The sequence below is a fragment of the Micrasema longulum genome, unplaced genomic scaffold (assembly GCF_059751315.1).
Source record: "Micrasema longulum isolate JH-2025_06_02 unplaced genomic scaffold, ASM5975131v1 h1tg003435l, whole genome shotgun sequence".
NCBI classification, from domain to species: Eukaryota; Metazoa; Arthropoda; class Insecta; order Trichoptera; family Brachycentridae; genus Micrasema; species Micrasema longulum.
The window spans coordinates 20,727-35,994 of NW_028280497.1; the positions used below are offsets into that span (position 1 = coordinate 20,727).

Below are 15,268 nucleotides of genomic sequence, written 5' to 3' on the forward strand. Positions count from 1 at the left end.
TATTTTTTTTTACCTTTGAAGTACCGCGAAGTTTCTCAAAAAAGGATAAAAAATTTTTTTTTAACAAAAATGAACTACTTTGAGCGACGCCACGAGTTCTTGTAAATCAACAAATCAATTACATCATTGGCATTGTGTTGTGAGAGATTTCCAGTTTCCGGAAGCCATTTTTTTCAATGTTTAGAATATTTTCATAGCTACGGGGCTCTACTTTTAAATGTCTCGACAACCACCAACGAGGACTTCACGGGCGCGCGGAGTAATTCCAAAATACCAAAACTTTAAAAAATCAGTGATGAGAATACGGTACATTAAAAAAATTGGCTTGGTTTGATAGTGTATTAACAAACAAATAAAAAATTAAATCCTCTGAACGCCCTCATAATTATTAATGTTGAAATTTTAGTATTCGGATAGTACTTAAATCATTTAATTTAAAATACTAAGCCGTATTTTATTGCCATCTATGATTTAATAAACGAACCAGAATGTCGCTTATGTACTAAATAATGACGTTTAATACAGATATTCTTTTTACCGATATTCTTACCTGAGGTGACATTGAAAAAATGAAGATGTCTCTAATACACTTGACATTCGTTTTCAGTGTATTTTTGTTTTGGTGCTAATTTCACGGTGCATCTTCTAATTTCTCCATGCTCTTGTCAACAACAATCCGAAATGTCATTTAAGCATATGTCAATCGCTAATTTCTAATAAAATAATGTCACTGACGGCTGGCTAATATTTAAGTCATGGTGAAAGTGCTAAGTTATTTGTTGAACATCAACAGAACAGCAGTGGAATTGAATTCCTCTATTTGACAGTTGTAAATAAACATTAAAATTATTGTCCGGGGTCCTGTAGATACTTTTTATACTTTGATAAACTTATTTAAATAAATATGGCAGCTGAAGATTCCGGTTGGAGAAGCTCTATTTTAGATAGATTACACGAAAGGAATAAACTGGAAAGCGGATGTTTTCAAGATCTCATTTCTCTACGTAAGAAAATCCTAACCCTATTTATTGTTTTCTTTCTGAGTTTACTACGTTACATAAAACGTAAAATGATTTGCCAATTGACAAGTGCATTTATTTATATATTATATTGTAGAAATTATTAATCTGCGTATGTAGTCAGCAGTCATTTTTAATTTACATTTAAATTCATTGATTTCTCTTTCTCATCTATTCTTATTTAGATTTTTTATTATTCATTTTTTTAACTGTCAACATAGATAAGTACTCTTAATAAACCAAAACGTATTAAATTATTTTCAAAAGGAGGGAAAAAATGTAATTTACTTGATTTCCTTCCAGTGTCATCTCTGTTATTGTTTTCTAATACAGCCTTACATTTTGAACGCATGCCCATCAAACTTTATATAATAACTTTATATAATCATTTGAATGAGACTCAGCCATGTGCGAATGTCAGCTTCAGAAGGAAGATCTAAATCATGTTTTTTTTTATGCCCCATAAATTTAATGATTGTTACCCTGAGTTCCTATCCTACCTCTCCGATTCCAACATCTCATTCCCTACTCATATTTTAACTCTTATGTCCTCACCCAATAAAAATGTATTCAAAATTGTATGTAAATATCTAGTTAAAAATGGTATAAAGTTGTAAATATGTTATATATTATGAATAGTGTATGTAATATTAAATACTAACACACTAATTTGTATATAGTCGGCTTATGTATAAGTCACTGCACAACTCTGCTCCGGAATATCTAAGGGAACTATGCATTCCAGATGAACTAGCTAACAGGCGTCTCATGCTTAGATCAACTAAGTCTACGGCGAGAGGAAAAGTTATTATACCTCTACGCAAACAGCGCACTAAATTTAGTGAATGCGCATTTGCGGTCGCAAGCCCTATGGCATGGAATGCTCTCCCAGCAGAGGTGCGAGGCTGTGAAAGTGAAGTGATGTTTCGGAAAAAACTTAAAACCCACTTGCTCTCTAAATCATTTAAATAAATCCGTAGCATGTGACAACAAAATAAATTGTTTTAATTAATTTACAAATTTAAAAGCTTCAATTAAATTCATTTAACAATAGAATCACTATGTAAAGCGCCCTTGAGGTATTTTATTACAAAAATGGCGCTATATAAGTTATCCATAATAATAATAGTACTAACACATGTGTCTTCTTCCAAGTCGGTCCCTCAATGCTGAGGATCGTGATCACCATGAACACTTCTGATTAGTCTGTTCCACTCCAGTCTGTCCTCAGCCCGACGAACTGACTCGTAAAATTTTAGCCCCGTAGCCACCTTTATTTGGTCAGTCCATCTAAATGGGATTCTACCCCGGCCTCTCCTACCTTAAACTCGGCCAGACACATGTGTAAAAACACATGTGTAAAAATATTCAAATAAATATATAAAAATCGGAAACTCGATACTGGCTAGAACAGCCCAGTTGGTGAAAAAGCCAAAAAAAAAACTAAGAAAAAGAAAAAAGAATCATTTGAATAGTGCTTTCTTTTAAACTTTTTATTTATCAGAATGAATAAGAATGTCTCATTTACTTAAAAAAACTAGAACGAAGTGTCATTTTTTTATCATGTATGATAATACCATAAATGACAATGAAAGTTTATCTAATCACAGGTATAATTGAATAGAGATGATGCTTCATAGAACGATAGGTTCAAATCATGTTCTATAAATGAGCATTGTCTCGTCATGCCGCGTCAAAATTGCCATGCAAACGCATAGTCGAGTAAAAAAATACTAAATGTCCATGCCAGTTAACAGTGAAATCAAAGCTGTATGTCGTGTCCTTTTGCACTGCTTCACATTAAATGACCGCTGCTCATATAACACTTTTTCCCATCAAATAAAAGATAAGTTCCGAAGCCTCAGTTGAATAGAATGCAAGACGGGTGCTTAGTGTTGCATCCAGTATATACATGTGAATCAATAAATTGAATACATTTCTCAGTTACAAATGGTTATTTTTTTCTTTTGCAGACAATCGACTTTTTGACAATGCCAATTCATTGAAAGGTGAAAATCTCCAACTCACTATTCAAAATGAGAAACTACGCCAATCGCATTCTGGATCTGGTGGTAACAATCCTTTTTATTTTCTTTCCCCTCTTCAGATGAACGATAATAATTAAATTTATTTGTATTCATACTTAGTGTAGGATAGAAACAATTTAAAAGAACAGAAATCACATTGTATGTGAATGTGATGATGTCACAAAATGGCGGCCTCCATGGTGTAGTGGTCAAGATGCTTGACTCCGGGTTCCGGGTTCGATTCCCCGTGAGAACACAAAAATTTAATGTGATGTTTCTCAAGCCTGGGTTGGGTGTTTTATGATGTTATTCAGCACTGTAATTCGACCTCCTCGCTTGTTGTGTTGCAAAAAATAAAATAAAATAACAGAAGCGACATGTTCGGGGGAGCACTGATTAAACCTAAGGATGTAAAAGCGCTCACCCTTTACCTGATGACAGCCCCCGCTCTCCTCTCAGTAGCCTGGCTCTTCAACGTAGGCTTGGAGAGGAAGAATTAACTTTTGGGGATCCGTCACAACTACGCAGGTCGTAGTGACATCAAGATCTTATATTGCACTTATCCCTATTATTTATTTATTTATTTCTTAACGGACATTGTCCATGTATACAATTTATAAGGTTTAAATATTACAATAAAAGAATAGTTTAAAACATATAAAAAAAAAGAAAGAAGCATTGACAAACATAAGGGACATCGAGACAAGATCTGGACTATTTATTTAGTGCTTGTTTAAATCGTTGTAAACTTAAACCAAAAAAGTCCAGATCTTGTCTTGAGTTAACAATAGGACATATTATTGAACAAAGAATATAATAACTCGTGTCACTGTTTTGCAAATTTTTATTCTATTACAATGTTGTCATTCTTCCTGTATGTTTATAACATGCAAAAGGCAATCATTACCATTTACGTAAAAAAAATAAAAATACGAAAGTTGTTTAAGGTTTGCTGATTGTTTTTAGTCTCTTTTTGGACTATTTCCAACACATTGTCCATATGTTGATTTTATTTGATTTATTTATATATACGCCAAGTGGGCATTTGAAAGGACGCTTTGCATTATAAAATAATCATTTTTTAAAATTAAAAGTTCTTTATAGATTGAGATTATCTCATTTGGTTCAAAAGTTCTCATGTTTTAGAAATCATAAAATATTGTTTCCTGAACATTTCGTTCCATGTGACCATGGGTTTATCCTTTAAGGTTAGATTTTACGAAAGAGAGGAAGCTTAATCAAAATAGGTGGGAATGGAAGAGGGAGAGAGATGGTTATATTTGAGTTAAATTCAGTGATTGCATGAAAGGAAACAACTTGTTATCGAGGAAATCAAGACTGGGATATTTGTTGGCAGGCCTGAGAATTCTGGGCGAGGTGGAGTGAAAACTATAATTTGTTCTATGGTTTTCAATATGAAAAAGTAAATTTTGTCATAGGAATCTCGTTAGGATATTTAATTTTATAGAGCTCAGTAGTTCAGGCCCATTAGAGAGTGAATTGAGGATGTTAAAAAGGACTGTAAGATCGGGTTTATTTCGACAATCTTGAAAAGAAGATATATTTAAGATTAGCTCATTGTATGTATATTTTCTTATATAAATTTATTTTTTGTTCAGGAACGGTGTCCAATGCCAGCTCTGAACGTATCCAGTGGTTGGAGCAAAAGCTACTCACACAACAAGAAGAGCTGACTAGTCTTCACCGAAGGAGGGGTGAAAATGCCCAACAGATTATCAATCTAAACTCTAAACTGCAAGATGCTGAAAAGGCTATCCAATTCAAAGATGAAAGGTACATATTAGTTTATTTGGGTCGAACATTACTTAAAAAATATTCCGACTTTTCAGATGTAATGACAGGCTTTTGCTAGTTATACAATTTAAAGTCTTAGTAAAGAAATATTATAGATAATGATAGTTATGTAAGTACCACAGGCAGCTCCTGACCTAAAATACTGGCAGTGCATTTATTCACATTTTGTACACTTTTACTGTGTGTAATAATATAATGAATCATAAGTCAAGCATGCTGTTGTAAACGAGCGATGTGTGCAATGACAGCCTGCACATCAAAACACCAAATCCGCCGTTGCTTTTGTGCAGATATGTACAAAATAACTTACATTGTACGCATGTAACTAAATCGTAGAAATTTTTACCAATATTCCGTCGGTACGCATGTTCAAAGTTAGGTTACAAGCTTTCTATCTGCCTCTGGCACTGAACAGATTGCGTATGTATCTTCTCAGGTCTTTAGTCCCAGGTTCGATTCTTGGGAAAGTCGACATGAAATATTGTTTATAAAGGTGATTCTAAACTGGAATAATTCATGTTCCTGGAAAAGCGTATATCAATCATCTGTTACATAAGCGTAAGGCTGATATATGCCGCGTTTGGAGTACCCATGCAATGCCCTATCTACCATCAAGTGCAAACAGAATTATGATGATGGTGATGTGGTGTTCATTCTTGCCGACATTTTCGACAGCAGTAGATTGTCTATCATCTGTGCTGATGGTGGTTTTATTTTTGTATTTTTTGCTTAAAAACTAACACATAATAATTATGACATTGTTAAAAAAATTGAAGAATTTAGAAAGAAGGCAGCAATGAGGTACTTCAGCCCTATGGGAAATCGGATACAAAAAATGTTTTCTTACACGTGGTAAAAATAAGAGCATTAAATATTACAGCAAAGTTTCTTGAAAATGTATGAAATAAAATTAAATATTTTGAACTCACCATGTACTTATAAACTAAATAATATCATGTATTTTGTATAACAAAGAATTTCGATTAAAGAAAAGGAAAAGGAGCGTCTAAGGACATCCTGAATTAAACCACAAAGTTCCTAATACTTTGGAACTTCTATTGAATCAAAGACATCTTTCCGCATTTACCAGTATCAATATTTCTAAAGTGTTGACATATTTATTGCTGTAAACATTATTTTTGGATAAAACAATTTATTTATCGCATTATAGTATATTTGATATCCAGTACAAATTTGGCCTTTTTGAAAAACCACAGGAAACTCATTCAGAGAAGCCGAACTATTGATAGACATCAACAAGCCTTCCATTTCACTTGAAGAGATCACGGCGTTTTGTGTCCTGCTATCATTTATTGCCCTTTTTACCATGCAATATGTTACCTTCTGTGATAAGTCATTGTGACTTATTACGGAGTGGATGCCTCTAAGATCCTCACCAACGCTTCTGCATCACGCACTGAAAAGGGGGCAGTGCATCAACAAATAGGGAGTATCTTGAGGGGTTTCGTCATTACAAGGACAGATGTTCTTGGAAAGTTTAAAACGGTGCAGGCAGCTCATAAACCCGCCATAGCTCGTCAGGATCCGTGTGAATTTAAAGCTTATATGCGGCATTTTTGTGGATTCAAAGGCATAAAAATAGAAGGAGTTATCTTGTTTTGTTGTTTCATTCGAATAATGTTTGTTTCAGAGTTTCTGAGTCCTGCTTGTGATTTTACTTTTTGCAAATCTAAGAGGAAACTGAGAAAAAACTGGAGCTATACTTTTAAGCATGGCTTCCCAAACCTTTTCATTTGCTCTTTTTACGATACAATTTTGGCCGTAAAAATCATCCATTTTATATTTGATTAGGTACAATAGCAGCATTGTGCTAATGCATGGCACTGCATCAGTACATTTTTTTATATTTTTTTAAAAGGAATAACCCGCTAAGCCTCTATTTTGAGGCTTGTCAGCAGGTGGGATAGAGGGGATATGAAAGGAGGTAATGAAAAAACACTTAATGCAACATATCTCAATAATCAGTTGATGTCGCCCGTCCATTAATAAATGCGTTTTTAGTGTCTAGAGTTGATTATTGTAATGGTATCTACGCGGATCTACCAATGAATAAAATGACTCGCCTACAGTCTGTATTGAATGCCGCAGCGAGACTTATTTTTAGAATCTCTAAGTTCAGTCATATCGCTCCACTACTTCGGGAATTATACTGGCTCCGTTTTCCACAGAGAGTGGAATACAAACTCTGTTGGCTTATGTATAAGTCACTGCACAACTCTGCTCCAGAATATCTAAGGGAACTCTGCATTCCAGATAAACTAGCTGACATACGTCTTACGCTTAGATCAGCTACATCTACGTCGAAAGGAAAAGTTATTATACCTCTATGCAAACAGCGCACTAAATTCGTTGAACGCGCATTTGCTGTCGCAGGCCCTACGGCATGGAATACTCTCCCAGCAGAGGTGCGAAACTGTGAGAGTGAAGTGATGTTTCGGAAGAAACTTAAAACCCACTTGTTCTCTAAATCATTTGAATAAATCCTTAGCATGCGGTGACAAGTACATTGTTTTTTTTAAATTAAAAAAGTGGTAATCAAATTTATATCTTTATATAATCACTTTGTAATGCACCCTTGCAGTATTATATTACAAAAATGGCACTATATAAGTTATCCATAGTAATAATAATAATTGGTTACATGCCAGCCAATCTAGGGACAATAAAAAATTGTAATGTAAAACGACCATAAAAATCAATATTTTTACCATTGCTCCACAACTCGGCTTATCAGTTTTTTTATGTGAAAGAAATCATTTGTAACTTAAGATAATTTAACATTTTAAATTGTTATTCATTATTGTCGCAATTATATAATGTAGACTTTGATACATTATATCATTCTAACAAGATTTTGTCTGTTTCAATTGAGTAATAATGTACATAATATGGATTTTATAAAACAAAACTTTTCACATAATAAGCTGAGAATATAAACATTCTTACTTCAGATTTATTAACTTTGCATAATAATTAACATAGGTGTTTATATTTTATTTGGCATGCCAATATTTGGACTTATATTGATAATGTGTAAGCAAATTATGTAGTTATTTGTCTGTTTTGAAGAATAGTTGTTAATTATTCATAAGATTTTCCGGTACATTTAGTTTGCCACTGTGCAAATCATTTAATGTTATTATGTATTAAATTTTTTCATTTATTCACTCGCTAAAAAATACTGTTTTTTCAATAATAATGATTAAGATTGTTATATGATAACTATTTAGACTTTTGCTTAACTAACCACGTTCTGTTTTTAAATGGGTTATCTTTATTTTTTATTTGCATATACATATTTAAATGTGTGTTATCAACAGATCTGTACATGTCGCATCACATTTACCATGTCTACTTAGTCTTATTGTGATACCATTATCAGTATAATTTTGCTTTAATATTTCATCTGATAACAAATATAACCCAAGAAACTAATACTCGAAGCAATTTACATGATAATGTTTAATTTGGATCTAAAATATTTACAATTAGATTATTTAATAATTTAGGATCCTTCTTTTATTTTGATAGTAATGTCCTATTGTTTGTCAAGTACCCTGCTCTTTGGATCAGTAAATAAAATCCTTTTAAACTGAAAAAAACTTGAATGTGTCTATGTAGTTTATAGTATGAATTTAACAGGAAGAAATCTGAAAATTAGTTCAATATGAAGACTTTTTTTAATTTCATGGAATGTCCTTTTAATTGGGAGATTTTGTTTATTTTCATAAATGTATTTAGTTCTCAATGGAGTCCTGGTGCTGACCCTTATGTATGGGAGTGAGGTATGAAATTAGAAAAACAGGGATCTTAGTAGGCTAAATGCTGTCGAATTGCGATTTCTCGGGCGAATGTGTGGTAAAACTATGCATGGTAGGTGTACAAATGTGGAGATTTGTGCATTATGTAAGGCTGAGGACAAATATTATCGACAAAATCAAGAAAGGTGTTCTGGTTGGTTTGCACATATAGAGCTAATGGGGGGTGAAAGAACGGCTAATAGGATTTAAAATGTAAATGTTGATTGATGCAAAAAACGAGGATGCCCGAGAAAGACATGTTATGACCAAAAAAAAAACTGAAGATGGATATTTCAAATGTCGGAATAATTGGCGTACATGCATGAGAAGATGTATTAATGTAGAGGAAGCGAGATTTGTATGCAAAGGCAAAGTGATGTGGCATTCTGTCCTCTCTGCCCACCCCCACGGGAAACCGCATGGTGGTTTGTTATTTTTAATTTATTTATTCATTTTATAAATGTGAAACATTAGAAATAATGCGTCTTCACTGCGTAACCTATGCCGAGGTCACTTTACAGTATACTTTTTATTTTACGCATGAAAGTACACAGAAAACATAATATACGGAGAGAAAATTACAAAATATCAACTCAATGAAATTTTTATTACTTAACAGGTTTTGTCTGCCTACAAGTAAAATATAACATAATTTTTATTTGCTTACTTTTTGATCACTCGAAACAATAATTCTCTTACTTGCTTTAAGCATCATTCTTTTTCTATTTCAGCTTAACCCAATCCAGAACTGCCATATCTTCCCTAGAGCTGGACGTGTCTCGCCTTCATACGAGCCTCTCAGAACTGAAAATACTCGAGCAACATCTGAGAGATGAGCACCAAGCTTTACAGATTACTTGCGCAGCTCTTGAAGAAAAATTACGAAAAGCACAGGTTAATAAAAATCTAAAACAGCTATCTCCTTTATCATTCCCTCGTAGGGCTCTGAATGTTGCGGGATATCTCAATTATTGTATCACAGTAATTATTAACAACCATCTACTTGTTTGTATGGAAGTCATTATAATTGTAATTTGCTTATCCAATAATTGATAGCACACTGCATTTGTACGTTGATACATAGTATACACAAAACCATTTGACGATCAGTGTTATGCTTCTGTCCGGAGACTGAAATATTGACGTGTAAAAAACACATTTTTAATTATTCATGTCAACTATCTGGGATTTCAAACTTGAGATTTCCCGCATGAAAAGGCAATTTCCCTGGACTAATCAGTTAATTACTTACTAATATTTTTTATAGGATTTCAAATTGATTTGAGAAAATTGAAGCAATAGTGTATTTTTTAATGAAAATGAGCTCTAGCAATATGTATACTTCAAAAAATGATGATTATTGTTTGTTTTTTCATGTAAATTTCATTGCATTTTGTTTTAGGAAATTAATAAACTCAGCCTTATAAAATCACATAAGTGCAAACTAACATGCTGATTTTGGCAATGAAAAACATGTATCAATAATACTGGTCCTAATTTGTATTTGAAATATTTAAGAAAAGAAATATACGATATGACCAAATCTTACAAATCCTTAAAGATGGACATGTCAAAAGTCAGAATAATTGGTGGGCATGCATTAGAAGATGTTTGAATGCAGAGGAAGCGAGGTCTTTATACTAGACAGAATGATATGGTTTACTTTTCTCTTTGTCTACCCCTGTATAGAAATGGTGTGATGGTTTTTTTTTTCTTTTAGAATTGAAATTTTATTATTTTCAATATCATACTGAAAATATTTTTTTTTAATTTCAATATTTGAATTTACTCTCGTTTTACACTTACTTAGCGAAGTAGTATTTTCAACTTTCAAAAAATAAAAAATAAACAAGTAATAATTAAAAAAAATTACAATTTAGACCTTACATATGCAAAAATAACATTATTCCTTGCACATTTTTTTATATTTTTTTTATTTAAATTTGAATAAGCGTCTGAATGTGATTATTTATTACACAAGAAAGTGTGATGTAATTTAATTGCAGCCATGCTAAGCCAAAAATCTTGTGAATGAGATCCGACTGACATATTTGACAGTTGTGAGTTTTCACAATTCCTCAAACTACGATCTGCCTGACTTGGCACCATTCCAATTTCATACTCTGATCAATTCACGGAAACCATTCTGCGTATATATGTGTGGTTATCACGGGATTACAATGATTTATGCACTTGTATCTGTGCTCAGTATGATAATTACGATATTTGTGATACTTTTAAACTGACATTTACAAATACACCCACTCATTTACGTGCCCACAAGAAGTTTGCTCTCGAAAATAGTAATTGATTGTCTCTTCATTTGAGTTTTAAATTACACATGCATTCTTATGATCTTAAAATAATGTTTGTATCATAATACCCAAGAAAATCCTACTGAAACGTTTTCATCGTACAACAAAACGTCTATTCAACTAAAATATTCTTAACATGAAATTTTAAAATATGCAGGAGAGTGATCTTTTCAACTTCAAAAACGGTTTGTTCTAGAGTATTGTAAACGCCATGTTATTGTAAAATTGATACAAGCTAGAAAATTCTGTGAAGAATTCAGATTATAATTGCCTTTTAAGAGTATCCTATGGGTTTAGGATAGTTTAGATAAATTATTTTGTGTGTTTGGCGAAATCATTGAATAACTCAAAAAGTATTCCATATCTGGCATTTAAGATTATTCAGAACGGAAGGGAATTTCTCCAAAAATCATATTCTGTAAAAAAAGCATTTTGAAAAGTTGACATTTAGGATAGTTCAGCATTGAATAGGCGAAAAAATCAACCCAAGTAAATGAACAAATGATATTAAATATAATTAATGACATTTGAATACTTTTGGATTGCCTTTTTTTATATTTGATTCTATTTTATTTAAATTTTATGTTTCATCCTACAAATTGTTGATAATTAAAAATATGTTCAATTAAAATGGTTATCTTCAATGTAAATATCAACCATAAAAAAGTTTCCAATGCCACTTAATAATTCATCTCAATCATTCCCTAATCTGCACCTAACAGTGCATAGGGCACTGGTATTTAAAATGCAGTGTGTCTCAATCATTATTTTATTAATCATATAAAGGAAAGATACTGCACATACATTTTATTATTTACGATTCAATTCAACTGGTTGGCTATAATAACTCATTAAATAGTTTAATTAAAGATAATCAAAATTTGTATTGACAGTATTTTCTACCATAATATTACTTAAATTAGATGCTTGAAAGTAAGGTTGTACACAAAATGAATAGTCCCAAATTTTTAAAATTATTTTTTATAATTGATTAATGCGGAGGTTTATGCCACATATGTAATTCCATATTTTATGTTGTGATTTCAATTTCCGGCTGGATTCTTTTAAGTATTAATATAATATACCTTGCGTCCAAAGTCTGCACAGCTGCAAAGTATACACTATATAAATTTGCACCAGAGTTCTAGCGTAACAATATATATTAAATAGTTATTTATTAATGCATATTATATTCTGATACTCATCCCCGCCCATGTATAAGCCTCTGAGCTAGATTGTTGTATTATTTATTCATTTCAATTTTGTGTATATTTGTTTCTGGACTTGCTAGTTATAAATCGGGTCTGACTTAATTTTTTATTTTCTTTAAAATTTAATTATATGGAATCCTTATCATGTGAAAATTATTGCTCAGTCTGTAAATCAATAGTAACATGCATTTTGTGTAAGTATTCAAAATTTTTGTTGTTCACTTTAATTTGTCAGCAAAGTAATAAAAAAGATTTACTTTTAGACTGACTGGAGTGTGACGAAAATATCAAAAGGACAAAAATACTCGGGGATTTACTTAGTCCGTTTAGTAATCTGTTTGGTGTTTACCCTCCCACAATAATTCTCCAGTTCTCTTGGCAAACACTTTGATCGCCATTTTGAAACTAGTTCAGTTGCATTTCTCTCTGGATCTATACCGGATCTTGTGCTCATTCGAAATATCCATTAATCTAGAATTTGTTGTGTGTTAACAGTATTTCACGAAGAATAAAGTGGAGTGTTGTGATTGTAGTACAGTTTTTCTTCATGTTTGAAGTCAGTGATTGTGATCGTGTAGGAAGAACATCAAAAGTTAGTCAATCACTGATCAGATAAAAGAATATTTATACAAATTAAAGAATATATTTTATTCAATATTCTTAATTATTTGTGTTGAGTTGTAATAATAATAATAATTATGTTTGGATAATTTATATAGCGCCATTTTTGTGAAAATCACCTCAAGGGCGCTGTACAATAAATAAATATCCCAACACGTCTTGCAGCTACAGAGCGCATGGACGGTTGGGATTCTAGTTCCTCGTCTCCAATTATGATATATTACAATTATGATATATATGAGCTAGATAACAGAACGTCTTGCAGCTACAGAGCGCATGGACAATAAGAAATCTAGCCCCTATTAACATTTTTTTTTTATTTGACAATGAAGTTTTGAGTTTAAGTCATATTTTAAAAACGAAATAAAAAGCAAATTTATAAAATTAGAATTTAGATAACAACAAGTCTTGCAGCTACTGAGCGCATGGACGGTTGAAATTCTAGACCCCATTTACTAAATTAAGATATTTGTAAATATGTTTGTAAATATCCTAAATATTTTTTTGTATACCTTCTATGAAATCGGTATTGTTGTAGGTAGTTAAAACTTAAATTACTTGTTATAAAATACGAAATTGATGATATGTATGTTTTCCTTGCATGTATTTTTCAATGAAGAAATCAACATTTAAAAAGATCTTTGGGCTTTTTTAATACGCAATATTTTCAATACTGTCATTTCAGGATGAAAACCGACAACTTGTGGAACGGCTGATCAAATACAAAGCTAAGGATGCTGACAAAATGAATGAAGATAATGAAAATTTCCTAAAGTAAGTTATTAATCATTTTTGTTTGCAATTTAATATCTTAGTCTAGACCATCTGTGATTTTTTTATTGTTGAAATTATTTTGAAACATTTAGAATCTCCAAATTTGAGTAGCCTTTAGCAATATTAATTAAAGGTAAATCATTATCCATTACTAAAATAATTTGGTTCCGAGAATTAGATTATTCCTCTTCTAATTTTTTTTTTCAATGTGAAAAGATCTCGGGTTCACCTTCAAATTGAACAGTGTGTACTTACTGAATTGCCCTCACTCAATCCATAGAAAAGATAACTTGGTCGGGTTGTGGTCCTGTGGCTAGTGTCTGGACTCACGGACCAAAGGTCTGTGGTTCGAATCCCCCTCTACCCCAACTTGATTCCGTTTTCTAATAGTGAGTTATTTACAACTCGTTGAAAATGGCCCTCAAAATTAAATATTTGGGTATATCATAAGAACGCAAATATTTCTTTTACAAAAAAAAAAAAAAACTATTTGATTTAAAAATCATTGAGTAAGATAATTGTATGAAGATGATTTTCTATAAATATTTGAGTTCATATTATTTATATGAAAATATCGAATTTCGGACAATTTCTTGAAATTTGTAAATAACTTGAAAAATGGGAATCGAGTTGTAGTAGAGTGGAATACGAACCTCGCATCTTTGATCCGTGAGTTCAAAGCACTACCGCGGAACCACAACCGGTTCAAAATGCAGTATTTAGAAAAACATTTTTTTTGTTGTTGCTTTTTTCACTTTCTTTCCTGCATAAAAAAAACCCTTAGAATGATATTTGGTTGTATAATGCACTATCATAATAACATTTAATCACAAATCAATACAAAATCTACACAATCATGGATTGGATCACATTCTCCAACCTTTAAAAATAAATATTATCGCTTACTTATATTATATGAGTGTTAAATTTTAATTAAAATAAACACTAACACCTATTGGCCAGCATGGTCTGCAGGGTTTTTGAGATTTACGCTCTAAAAGATCACTATTTTTTTTTCTAAACCCTTCATGTGTATCTTAACTTGAATAAAAAATTATTAATGTGTAATTTTAAATAAATATAAATTTACTTTATGGATAGAGCAAATACATAATTTCTTTTCATGTATTTGGATAAATGAAGTCTTCATATACATATATTATTATTGTAGTAATTTTATTCTGCTTGGACTCAGATTTAATCTCATTTTAAATAGAGTTTACCGACAACCCTTTTATGTTAATGGATAATTCATCTAATACTAATATTAAAATTATGTTTTTAACAATTATTTTTTTTGTTTGATTTTTAACTAATTTTACTTACAATTAATATTTTAATTAACAATAACTGAAAAAAAAACTTCTCAATTAAATTACAAGCATATTGCTTTTTTGTGGAGGTAGCAAAATTATGTGTCAATTTTATTATTGTAAATATTCACATTATATGCTCTTTTGAAACATATAACTTTGTACCCAGCGTGTATTCATTTTTTGATTAAGTATAATGAAACCCGAGCCTTAAAATTGTTTTACCAACTGACCACATGATTTTTCGTAGTTTTAGCTAAAATAATGTAGTATGTTATTTGTTATGGAGTAGCACTATAATATATATTTTTGCACAGCTAATAAACAATAATTTGCAGCCTATTTATTTTAT

General features: G+C 31.6%; 1 protein-coding gene across 1 annotated transcript; it reads left to right on the top strand.

Moving 5' to 3' along the window:
* Window positions 1-546: 546 nt before the first annotated feature.
* Window positions 547-13,603, top strand: LOC148270762 (autophagy-related protein 16-1-like; the record flags this gene model as incomplete). Its single annotated transcript, XM_088242219.1, has 5 exons — window positions 547-1,004; window positions 2,993-3,091; window positions 4,666-4,840; window positions 9,414-9,576; window positions 13,515-13,603. Coding segments are annotated over exons 1-5 (626 nt in total), but the record flags the coding sequence as incomplete, so codon positions are not given.
* Between the last annotated feature and the right edge of the window lie 1,665 nt (window positions 13,604-15,268).